Source organism: Anser brachyrhynchus (genome assembly GCF_964034855.1).
Source record: "Anser brachyrhynchus genome assembly, chromosome: Z".
NCBI lineage: Eukaryota > Metazoa > Chordata > Aves > Anseriformes > Anatidae > Anser > Anser brachyrhynchus.
Window position 1 is genome coordinate 7,954,280 of NC_137697.1, and position 13,033 is coordinate 7,967,312.

Here is a 13,033-nt window from a genome sequence, read left to right on the forward strand (position 1 = left end):
ATATTAATAATTCCCAATGAGGCCATAATACTAATTCTTTTCATTGAAGAAATTGAGATGCTAGGTCAGAATGAAGTTTACCTATACTGAATACTTCAGTTTGAAAAACAAACAAACAGTAAATAAAAGGAATTTAGAACATTTTTAGTTATCTTTATCAGTCTTCTAGTTTAAAGATTTGTAATTATTTTTAAAATATAAATGTATTTCACTGAATGGATGATCTGCACAGAAGACCATGAAAGTGTACAGCTAAATGGATTGCTGACATAAGTAAGAGGTGAAGAATCACAGAATCATAGAATATCCCGAGTTGGAAGGGACCCATAAGGATCATCAAGTCCAACTCCTGGCACCACACAGATCCACCCAAAAGTTTAGACCAAGTGACTAAGTGCACAGTCCAACTGCTTCTTAAATTCAGACAGGCTTGGTGCACTGACTGCTTCCCTGGGGAGCCTGTTCCAGTGTCCGACCACCCTCTCAGTGAAGAGCCTCTTCCTGATGTCCAGCCTAAACTTCCCCTGCCTCAGCTTAACACCGTTCCCGCGGGTCCTGTCGCTGGTGATAACAGTGAATAGGTCACCTGCCTCTCCACTCCCTCTCACAAGGAAGTTGTAAGCTGCAATGAGGTCCCCCCTCAGCCTCCTCTTCTCCAGGCTGAACAGGCCCAGTGACCTCAGCCGCTCCTCATACGTCTTCCCCTCTAGGCCCTTCACCATCTTTGTTGCCCTCCTCTGGACACTCTCCAACAGTTTAACGTCCTTTTTGTACTGTGGTGCCCAGAACTGCAGACAGTACTCGAGGTGAGGCCGCACCAGTGCAGAGTAGAGCGGGACAATCCCTTCCCTCGACCGACTAGCAATGCCGTGCTTGACGCATCCCAGGATACGGCTGGCCCTCCTGGCTGCCAGGGCACACTGCTGGCTCATATTCAACTTGCTGTCAACCACAACCCCCAGATCCCCCTCTGTGGGGCTGCTCTCCAGCGTCTCGTCGCCCACTCTGTACGTATAGCCAGGGTTGCCCCGTCCCATGTGCAGGACCCGGCACTTGCTTTTGTTAAACTTCATGTGGTTGGTGATCGCCCAGCTCTCCAATCTGTCCAGATCTCTCTGCAAGGCCTTTCCACCCTCATCCGAGTCCACAACTCCTCCAAGTTTAGTGTTGTCAGCAAATTTGCTCAGAACACCTTCTAGTCCTACATCCAAATCATTTATAAAAACATTGAAGAGGACTGGCCCTAAAATGGAGCCTTGAGGGACCCCACTAGTGACCATCCGCCAGTCAGATGTGGCCCCATTTACCACAACCCTTTGAGCCCTGCCCGTCAGCCAATTGCTCACCCATCAAGAATGGTCTACAAAAACATTATTATCAACAACATGAAATAAACCCAAAGGATTTGGATTCTGTTGAGTTGTGGAGTAACCTACTTGGTGACGTAAGAATATATTGATTTCCAAGTGTGCAAGGAAGGACCTCATCTTCTGACAAACACCAAAACTTGACCGAAGCCACAGAAACCATCCACTGATCAGACTCTCTGGATCCCATGCTGCAGCAGCAAGACTTCAGGCTCTTGCAGCATGATTTGCAGTGTCTGCATCTGGTTCGAGACCCAGCTGGTTCAGTGGACCACGTTTGGAGGAGACTTTGCAAAGGAGAAATGTGAAAGAAGTAGTGCAACTTTTGATCAAAGTACAGCCCATCTCATTGCTTTGCAGAGCTTGGCACTGCAGAAAACTCTCCAGAAACTGCACTCTCCTTTTGGCAACCAAGCGATTAGGCTCATTTTTAGCAGTCGTATGAGTTCATCTCACAGACATTCCTTTAGCGTGGTTCAGGAGTCCATCCTGTTGCTGACAAAGGCTACTAAGAAGGGAAATTCATTTCAGAGCTAATTTCAAATACAAAAATTTTCTGTCTTACGATTCTTAACAGATTTATATTGGATTAGTCTAGCACTCTTTGTAACCCAATACAGGCCCCATATAATAGAACTTTAGAATAAAGAAAGCTGTCAAATTCTGTGCAACTGACTGACCTAAACACTGAAAGAGAGCGTACAAGTAATTTAATTCCAGTTAGTCATGACTAGAAGGCAAAGAACCTTTAATGAAGTCTTTTACAAAACTATATAAACAAATTTACAGGACTTTACAAGCTTTTGGGTTGCAGCATAGCAGTGTAGGAATGGGAACACGTACGTAAGGAAACATTTCAGCAGCAGTGTTCTTGAGGATGTGTAATAAATTACTTAAGCACAAACTAGTAACATTGCTAGAACATTTATGAGTAATGAATAAGTACACCCTGGACTCTACCTTAATTTAACAATTCAATTTATCAGTACTGCAGACAAAGGGGTAAACTGATCTCAGGCAAAATTCTAAGAAATTGAGTTAGACTAGGAATTAATCATGTTGATGAAAAACCCAGTGGTTTCACCAAAAAAAAAAAAAAAAAGCCAGCATTTGCCAAAAAGAAACCACTTGCTGCTGTTAAGAAAACAGACTGAAAATGCCATTCTCTTTCCAGACAAATTTGGGTTTACTTTTAAGTCACTGGAAGTTAACTGACTGTCTAACATACAGCTAGTACTCAGATTTTCCCTAGTCTAGTTGTTGGAACAAGACAAAAGACAAAAAACAAAACAAACAAAAATGCTTGGAGAGCACCAAAAGTGAAGCGGTGTTTTACAAGAACACCACTTTTAACACCAATAACTACTGGAGACTAATTCCCCTTTCTGTTCTTTGAGCTGAAGCTTTTTGGGTCAAGGCTAAGAAATGTTGGCAGGGGAATATGAAAGAAGTCTTTGTATTTATTGTTCCACAGTTTAAAAAATAAAAGACAACTATAAAGACTATCAATCTTTACAGCTTTCGTTCATTTTTATTAAAAAAAATATAGCACTTTATATATTCATAAATATAATACAGATACCAGAACATACACCTACGGCTCTGCTTCAGCAATATCTTCATCAGGGCAACAGTAGTATTCCACAAAACAGATCTGTCCATCTTCATTCCTAATCATATACTGCAGTGAAAGAAATCCTCGATTATCTGTTCGAATGGAGACTTTACAAGATAAAGCCAGTGCCTTTGTAGATGGTTTAATCAAAGAAATCTTGTACCTGTAGCGGAGAAAAACACCATTTGAAAAAAATATGCGGAGTTTAGCTGGAACACTACTCCCAGTTAAAGCCACTAGAATGACTAAAAAACAATTAGCAACATGTTAATTTGATCTTTTCCTGGTAACATCATCAGACATTGTTATTGCTTAGCTTTTGATTAGACTCTGACTTTTATCTGACAGCAAGTATTTTTTTTTCACCTGTACTAATGAAATAAATGTCACGGTAGCACAAAAACAGTTTCTTATACTTTCCATCAAGAATGAATGGCCTGCCACAGAGTGCACTGGTTACAGATTTACTCACCTGTTTGTCTGGGTTTGGTTGCAGTGGAATGCTTCCACCAAATCGGAGTCCTTGGGATAGTCCAGATGTGCGCTTCCTGCATTTCCAAAAGTGGATAACCTGGAAGACAAAAGGCACTATCTCAAAACACCTGACAGAAGCTCTACAGAAAATTTGTCAGCAGTCGGCCTGTACATCTCTATGGCTATCTCACAAAACACTACTGTTTGTTCTGCTTTACTTATCTATAAATGCTAAACTGTGTGCACTACAGTCACATTTATCAGGTAGTCCATATATTCATTTCTATGTTAATGAAATTACATACTGTGATTTGCTATATTCATTACAATTCTCCTTGAAATAAAACAATATTCCAAAACAGTTCCCCCTCTTCACCCTGGAAAATTCGCGCCTTTACCCACTGAAAAGCAAAAAGGCGAAGCATGAACATTTGAGTTGAAAGTCTCATTTCCCGTACCTGAAATATGGTTTATCTGGAGACATGGTGATCTGCAGAACTTCACTTGTCATATCTAGTTCAGCAAATGCTTCTCGTAGTCCCTCTGACTGCAGGATAATTTTATTGACAACATTGGTACTGCAGAAATCAAAGTCTAACAAGTCCTCAGGTTCTTGAGTGTTAATTCTGCACACTGTCACTACTCCTCCTTCTTCTAAGAACAGCATCAAGGGATAGCCATAGCCACGATAACACATCTTGAGAGCTGTTGGTGTTCCTGAAAAAGAGAAAGAAATACACATTCTTCAAAAAAAACAATTAGTGTATTTGATAACTTCAGGAAATTCAGATTTTACTGTCCAATGGGGCACAGATCATTTTAATTTAGCATGTTTAGTCCATCCTCCATATGCTAACATTGCATGTTTAGTGTAGCCTCCTATACACCCTTTCAAGTGTTATCTTATGCAGTAAAATGAAATGATGTGTACACGTAAAGCAGTTCACATGCAACTTTTGTCATGTACCAAATGGTTAACACTAGCTGTGATAATAAAGCTGGATATGCTATAAATAGTTCAGCGTTAATAGCTCTGCCAGCTGTGCCTAAGTTTTTCACCCTTAAGTGAAGTTAGCATTTGTATGATGTTGGTGATCTGGGCTCTGGACCGAAAATAAAAAAGGTGCTCGTGGTGTTTATCAGTCCTGGGGGACAGTATTGGCTTAAGCATTAGAACTCCAGTCAGAGTTCTAATCAAGCAAGTCATCATATGACTTTCTTGTCCAAACAAATTACTTGACATGTCTTCTGATCGAGATTACAAAACCATTTGAGATCTTCAGCCCCAAACCACAGCAAGCATGTGAACTGGGGTTGTTCACTGCACCTCGTGCCACAAAAAGGTTTTCTCCCAAAACAAGTGGCTGTTTTGTCTTACATAGATGCAAGAAACATCTTCACAAGACCCTTCTGTTTCTCAGTTACCCCAAGCGTGTCACACACACATGTATTTTTAATTCCATCTTCCAAGCTGAGTCAGCCTCCTTTACGATATCATTCTGCAGCAGACCCTGACACACACCCATCATCCCCTTTTCATCTCCACATTGACTGCTGTCACTGCATACACTTGCAATAGGTTAGGCAAACGGGATGGACTCTGCTTAGCAGTGAGAGCTGCCATTCTCAGACGGACTTCAAGTGAAGAAGTGAGAAGTTTTGCAAAGACTGAAAAGCTCCCTATGGCTGTGCACAGATTTCACTATGTAATTACATGTGATACACATAAAGGTCAAGGTAAATATGCACCATACCTGGAGTAGAACTGGCACCAAAAATAGTCAAGCAGTCCAGAAGAACAGCCAAATTAATCCGGAATGTCACTGATTCCTCCTGAACAGAAAATTCCTGAAAAATTTCTGCCTATGAGAGAAAAAGTAGAGAGATGAAAAGAGGGAAGCTTTTGTAATTATTTTACATTTTACTCTTTATCTTCTTAAATTGAATGCTTTTGCTTCCAGAGACCAGTGCAATACAAAACAATTGCTAAATGTAACACAATATCCAGTGAAGAAAAATAGGTCTTCATCCTCAAAAACTAGTAATAAATAAATCAGGTCACAGTTTAAACAAAACAGTACAGCATATGCACAGAAACCTGAACACTTGTCTTTTATAGCTTAATACAAGCTACAAATATTAAAGCCTATAGTTGTCTATTTCTCGAGCCGGAAACATTCAGGAAACTATGCAATGTAAACACCCCACTTCTCCAGAAACGAGACTTGCTTTTTAGGAGTATGAATAATTATTTCAAATAATAAGCATGTGTAAGTGCTTTTTCACAAGCAGCCCAAATTACCCTGCTTTTTTTTCTTAGATATTCTGTTCTGGTGGCCACCACAAAGCAGCTGATGCCCAATGACTAACAAGAGGTAGTATGGAGTTTACCCAGTACCAAGACTAGTCACGGGCATGTTTCAGCACACGTGGTGAACTCACCTAACCTAATAGCTCAACACTCTCACAGGAACCTACTCACAAATCTAGGCATGGCAATGTCAGAAAGAGCCATGGGCTTAGCAGGTGCCGGCCCATTAAAGGATACAAGCAGGCAGGTATGAATGAACTAGGTGCTGAGTTCAGCCTATCAGTACTGTGTCATCTCAAGACTCTGCAGAGAAGACCAACAAAGTTGGTGAAAGGTCTAGAAAACAAGATGTATGAGGATCACCTGAGGGAACTGGGGCTGTTTAGTCTGGAGGAGGCTGAGGGGAGACCTTGTTGCTCTCTACAACTTCCTGAAAGGAGGCTGCAGCAAGGAGGGTTGTCGGTCTCTCTTCTCAAATTAACAAGTGATTGGACATGAGGAAACAGCCTCAAATTGCACCAAAGGAAATTCAGACTGTATATGAGGAAGAATTTCTTCATGGAGAGGATGGTCAAGCATTGGAACGGGCTGCCCAGGGAACTAGCGGAATTCCCATCCCTGGAGGTATTTAAAAGACGTGTGGTTGTGGCACTAAGAGGCATGGTTTAGGGATGGGATTCAGGTTTAGGGATGGGACACAGCAGGTCTGTTTGACGGTTGGACTTGATGACTTTCAAGGTCTTTTCCAATCTAAACGATTCTGTTACCTATAAAATAGATATATCTATACATATGTGGTCTATCTTATAGACAGCCTATTCAGCGTACCTCCCTCACATCAGCTTCTGCAACTATTTCATAGTTTTGCCAAAGATTCCCCTTCTCCACTGGTAAAATCCTGTACACCTCCATTACGCAGTCTGGGCTTTCCTAAGGTCTCTAACACCGCTACCAGCCCGTTTCTCACCCTTTAACGGGGGTCCCACCGTTAGCAGCTCGGCCTTGCCCCCTACCTGGATGAAGGCGTTGGCCTGGATGCATTTGGCATCCTCCACCGTCACTCGCAGCCCGTTGGCCGTGGCGAAGCAGGTGGCGTGGTCCTGGAACTGCACGGCCCTCAGGAGGCTGGACAGGTGGCGGGCATTGTCCAAGCTGGCCGTCAGCACGTACGGCTCGCCGCTGCCGAGCGGCTGCGTGGAGAGCGGCATGCCGAGGCCTGGCAGGGCCCGCCGGGATCTATCGGGCTCTGTCGCGATCTATCGCGATGTACTGGGGCGTGGCGACCGCAGGCAGCGGCAGCGGGAGCGGTTCCGGGGCGGGCGGAAGGGCGGGCAGCGGCGCGGCACCTCCTAAGATGGCGGCGGCCAAGAGGAAGGGTGGCGCGGCGGCGGGCGCCCGGCCCAAGAAGCGAGCCAAGGGGAGCCCGGGCGAGCCTGAGGCGGCTGCCGACGCCAAGCCGGGCCCGCAGGAGTACAGCATCCCGGCCCCGGTGTCTCAGGTAGCCGCACGGCGTGGCACACGGCTGGGAGGAGGCGGCTCCACGCTCGCCGGAGCAACGTGGTGCCGGCGACCGAGTGGTGTGGTGTTAGGGGTCGGGGGTTTGGGGAGACGGGGACCCGGCTGATGTGCGAGGGAGAAGGGGCACATTCCTAACTTATTAATCCTTGCACAAACAAAAGCAAGAGTTTTCAATAATTATGTAATATATGTATAGCATATAACTTCTGTAATTCTCTTATATGCGGAGGGCCTGATGGATATTATGCGTGTATCATGTCGGGATCATCCTGAGAAGGCTTCGAAAACAGCCTTGTAGTTAGCTTAAAAGAAAGCCAAGAAGCACGCGGAAGCCTGAGACCTCGTGGTTGAGTTTTCCTGTGCCCAGGCTGTAGCGCAGCACATTTCCTAGAGGAGGAGGTGCTTCAGATTAATGCTTTCAGACTAAGTATTGCATATGGCTTTGTTAATACTTAACATGCTTTGTAGTAAAAGATCTTAACGTAGGGACTTTGTGAAGCATTACAGATAGCAGTTGTTCATGTCAAAACATGTTTCAGCACTCTTGCAGAGAGGTTTTATGCATGAGTCAAGATAGTAACATATACTCTTACTCTATTTTTCTGTTACTACAGTTGAAACATTTGCTGTGTGGTAGTAGCTTTAAGAAGCTCACTTTTTGTGCTTAATATTTTTTTTTCCTAGGGCAAATGGAAGAACAAGGAACGGGTGCTTATTTTCTCCTCTCGTGGAATTAATTTCAGAACAAGGCACCTAATGCAAGACTTAAGAACGCTGATGCCTCACTCTAAAGCAGGTAGGGCTAGGCATCATTCCTAGTGCATTTTCAGAGTAGTTTTAAACTAAGCACTTCCAATATCTTGTTCTTTTTAAAATGTTGTATGTAACTGTTCTGATGAAACTGTGGCCTCTTATTCTAAAAAAACAACAAACCCTTTTTGAGCAAACAAATACAGCAAATGTTGTTGTATCATAATACTCTCTGGAAAACAACACCTATAGTTTCTGTGTTGTAAGAATACTTTTTTTGCTTTACCGATTTATTGTAGAACCTGGCTGAAAAAACTTGATAGTTATGCATCTTTCATGTACAGCTAGTAAAAAATTATGCAGACTGATAAAAAATTACTCGTGTTAAATCAGTGTACAAGCTTTCTCAATGTTGTTTTTGTCTTCCAGATACTAAAATGGATCGCAAAGACAAGTTGTTTGTAATTAATGAGGTAATTCAGTATTTAAATAGTGTTTCCTTTTAATTTTCTGTAGAAATTTAACATGCAAGAGAAAAAGGCAGCCAAGCTCAAAGTTTTTTTTTTACTAGTTAAGGGAGTTGTGTAACTGCAAAAGTGAAAATTTTTGATACTGAAAAGGTGCTAATGATAAAACGGGAAGTTGACTTTTGATTAATAAAACCTTTAAACGCAGGCTTTTTTCCATGGAGATATAAAACAGAATATGCCTTTCTATATAAGTGATGGATGTATTACAATTTATATTTTAAGAAATTAAAGAACAAATATCCGACCAGGCCAAATGGCTTAGTAAGATACTGGTAGTGCTGAAATCAGAACCTAATGTTGCAATTCCTGCTCTAATGTTCGTATTCTGGAGAGCATATCAGGTTGCTTGTAGCTGTAGTAAAGTTATTACTTGTGGTAATAAGGATTTGATATTTTTTTAACAAAACAAGTGCTTGAAACTTTGTGTGGGAGTCAGTAAGTGTAATTTGTTAAAATGAGACTGTTGCTTTTGAACTTCTATTTTGTGAGGAGGAAAGATGTTGGAAATGGATATGGAAACATAGAAAGTTTTTGAAAATGTCTTCACCGCATTGTAAATAGCTGATTTGATATATCTTGTCTAGGTGTGTGAAATGAAAAACTGCAATAAGTGCATCTTCTTTGAAGCCAAAAAGAAACAAGATCTCTATGTGTGGTAAGTAATTCTATGTTTTTCTCATGTTTCTGTATATAACTGGTGATGCTTCTGTCTGTGGTTTGTTACTGTAATAGCGTGGATACATGAAATAGTGTTGCTTAGTTAAATGTGAAATAATCCTGCGCTTCTGTTGTAGGTAGTGCAAGTTTAAAACACATGACTGGTTTTCATACTACTTATGGAAACGTTTTTACAAAACTGTTCAGAAAGCAAGTATGCACAAATATCTTGAAGGAACTTGATACTGCTATAAAAGTGATTGAAATTACTTCAATGCAGAAATAACTTGTTGGAGTGTTCTGTAGAAATCCAGTGTATCTTTCTGTCTCCTACTAACATTTTGCTTTTCTCTTTTCCCGCTGCCTTTCTTGTGCAGGCTTTCAAATACACCACAGGGACCATCAGCTAAATTCTTAGTGCAGAACAGTAAGTTGGTTGATGTTATTGTTCTTAGACTTTTACTTTCTTGCCTGCACAGCTTTCTTTAAGTAGTAAAACGATCTTTTAAAAAATCACTGTAGTTCACACACTGGCTGAATTGAAGATGACAGGAAACTGCTTGAGAGGCTCACGGCCCCTTTTGTCTTTTGATCCAGTAAGTACAAGTTTTATATTTGATTGTGTTCATTTTCTTTACATGGCTATTGTATTTAATTATGTATATAACATTACTCTTTTCCTTTTTAGACATTTGACAAGGAGCCACACTATGCCCTGCTAAAAGAGTTATTTATTCAGGTCAGTCTTTAGTTTAGAAATCTTCTTTGGCAACTTATTTAAAATTTTTTTTCTATGTTAACTTTACAGTTCTGAATTTGCAGAAAATCCTCAAAGGATTAGAGTCATGCTTAGTCACTGGGACTCTTAAGTTTCTTTTATGTAACCTGGGATCAGAATTTAAAAACTTAAAATAAAATAAAGATAAGCTATTTATGTTTGGCCTCTTACCGTTATTTAGAAGTACTGTCTTTTGTTGCAGATATTCAGTACGCCACAGTATCACCCGAAAAGCCAGCCTTTTGTGGATCATGTTTTCACATTCACCATTACAGACAATAGGATCTGGTTTCGGAATTATCAGGTTAGTGGTCTCTTTTAGCTCTTTCACTGGTGTTTAGTGGAGTAATAACTTCATATCAATTACAATAATTATAATCAAAATACGCCAATGCTCATTGCTTGTACAAAGTAACTTCAAACCTTCTGTATCTCTGGAGATAATTTCAGTTTTGTCCAGTTAAGCTTATGTTCTCTTAGTTGCAGTTCTTTGATGGGTGTTTTGGTAAGAAGAAGTAGTAGGTAGCCAAAGCCATGGCTTCACTTGTCTTTTAACTTTACTTCACACTTCAGCTGAAAGTATGCTGGCACTTACTTTCTAAAGGAAGAATTCATAAATGCGTAGTACTCTTTTAAGTGCTTGCTTGAACGTGTAAGAACTTCTTTGTATACAGAACTTTGCTTGTAGAAGTCTAGCTTATCAAATTCAGTGGCATCATATCTTGGATATAAGTTTTTACATATCACCATGTGTGAAGTGCCTATGAGTTTGTATACATTGACTTAATCTATGAGAAATAAAGAGGGTATTCTTTTACTGCAGATAATAGAAGAAGATGCATCTCTAGTAGAAATTGGGCCTCGTTTTGTCCTGAACCTCATAAAAATCTTCCAGGGTAGCTTTGGAGGACCAACTTTATATGAAAATCCCTATTATCAGTCCCCAAATATGGTAAGCAGCCTTGTCTTTGTTTTCTCTTTAGTAGTTCATTTGAAGATTGCAATCTCTCTATCTCAAGCCGTATATGTCCTGGACCTCTTTGTAGGAAAGAGTGCCCTAACTAATCACAGTTTGAGAACAGAGTAATTGTGCAAATATTGAATGAATGCAAAATTCCTGTCAGTGGAAAGATGACATTACATTGTGGATTTTGGCAAATAAGCAGAGAAATCTGCACCTGTTATTATAATACCTGATGATTTCTTCCATCTTGCTTGTTTGACACCTGTTTTAATTTAAATTCTTATTTTCAATAGCATCGAAGGTTGATAAGGTTGTCAATGGCTGCTAAATTTAGAGAAAAACATCAAGTGAAGGAAGTACAAAAGCTTAAGAAAAAGGAGAGTAAGATGCTTATTGAAGAAGATCCCACTGAAGTGGTCTTTGAAATTCCAGCTGAAGAAAAGCCAGTGGAAATACAGCTTGTGAAACCAGAGTCAAAGGGAATTGTAAAAGATAAGAGGAAGCCACGCAAAATTGAGAGGAAGAGGCAAAAAAAGCTTTTCAGAACTGAAGCATAAGCTTAAAAGTTACAAGTGAAGAAACTAAGCAGACTCAAGTCATCTTTTAGTCTGGTGTGGCTATATTATGTATATTTCTTAGCTATATAGACATAATATTGTAAATACTTGTTTTTTTTACAAGTAAAGCTAACCGGGCTTCAGTTTTAATTAAACGAAATACCAGTTTCTTTATTGGGGTTCGATTTTCACTTTTTTTTGTCTTTTCTGTGAGCTGATTCTGGATTTTGAAAAACATGGCAATGTGGAAGGGGAAATAAGGATCTCCAAATATTTCTGCTTTTGGAAATTAGTCTTACATTCAAATACCTCTGGGAAACAACTTGTAACACATACAAGGAATAAAAGTAACCAGGTTGTCACTGGTGGTTATCATTAATGCGAATTTGAAAGATAGCTTTGCTAGTCCTTTACAGCAGCAGATAATCCTTTGTAAAGTTTTAATTTTACAGGAATTGTCTCACTGGGGAATGAAAAAAAAAAAAAACCAAACAACTAAAAAAAGAAAACAAACAAAACCAACAAAACAAACAAAAACGCTTCCTTGCTTCTTTTGCCTATGGTAACTCTTGTATAACATTCTTATGACCTGAAATATACCTGCTGGGGAGAAACAGGCTAACATAAGATTCTAGTCTTTTAGGGAATTTGCAATGAATTTGGCATAAAGGTAAGAGGTAAAAGCTACCTCTGATTGAGTACCAAAACCGTGTGCCTACATTAGCCCGAAATATAACTACCTGTGATTCTTATATTACAGGAACAGTGCTTTAAAGCACAGATTATGCATAAGAATGCACAATTCTGTTACACAATTATAGAGACAATTTTTTTGTACAATGTTTTTGTACAAAAATTGCTGTTCTCTTGGTTCAGTTGTATATACTATTTAGGTTTTGTTTCTCAAAGAGTTAGTCATAGAGATTTTTCCATATAAAAGCTTTAAATATATTTCCAATAGTGCTTAAAAGTTGTTAACCTCACACTGCAGCTTTGAAGCACCTCTTGATTTGGGGTTATACTTCCCTAAAGCTTTAGGGGAACTGTCAGTGAGCCTGCCTTTTTGCCAGATCTAGTTAAATGAATTGTTGTGTTCATAAGTTAATAGGTGGGGGAAGAAGCATAGAACTAGGTTGTCTCTCGCAGAAAGTATAATGTCCAAACAACCACATGAATTCTAACTGTAAGGGCATGAGATTTTCTCTGTAGTGCTTTTGCAAAGGTCTGACTTTGCAAAGGATTTTTGCCTTGACTGACTTAAGCAAATAGTCACAGACCTCTCTGAGGTTATTTTGTCCTTTTATCTGCCTTCTGGTTATGTTTACTAATTCTTCCCTGTCTCCCACTTTTCCCCATTTCCCCAGCTTCTGCATATTTCAAGGTTTTGCTTATGCCATCTAGTCAGTTCCTCTGTTGCAGCCTTGGATAACAGGGCAGGGGCAACTCTGTGTTACCTCTCCATCTTCGAAAGAAAGAGTGGTGAATACAGGCATCTAGTCAGTTTCTGAAATA

The 13,033-nt window shown here is 40.2% G+C and overlaps 2 protein-coding genes across 2 annotated transcripts; one reads left to right on the forward strand and one right to left on the reverse strand.

The window, feature by feature from the left end:
- Positions 1-2,099: 2,099 nt before the first annotated feature.
- RAD1 (RAD1 checkpoint DNA exonuclease) lies at positions 2,100-6,975 on the reverse strand (the record flags this gene model as incomplete). Its single annotated transcript, XM_080572598.1, has 5 exons — positions 2,100-3,145; positions 3,455-3,553; positions 3,915-4,173; positions 5,211-5,319; positions 6,781-6,975. The coding sequence occupies 5 exons, from the start codon at positions 6,973-6,975 to the stop codon at positions 2,962-2,964; spliced, it is 846 nt and encodes a 281-aa protein (XP_080428724.1). The 3' UTR covers positions 2,100-2,961.
- Positions 6,976-7,031: 56 nt separating this feature from the next.
- BRIX1 (biogenesis of ribosomes BRX1) lies at positions 7,032-11,883 on the forward strand (the record flags this gene model as incomplete). Its single annotated transcript, XM_080572595.1, has 10 exons — positions 7,032-7,265; positions 7,970-8,081; positions 8,465-8,508; positions 9,150-9,220; positions 9,600-9,649; positions 9,745-9,818; positions 9,911-9,961; positions 10,203-10,304; positions 10,824-10,952; positions 11,258-11,883. The coding sequence occupies 10 exons, from the start codon at positions 7,032-7,034 to the stop codon at positions 11,519-11,521; spliced, it is 1,131 nt and encodes a 376-aa protein (XP_080428721.1). The 3' UTR covers positions 11,522-11,883.
- Positions 11,884-13,033: the final 1,150 nt, after the last annotated feature.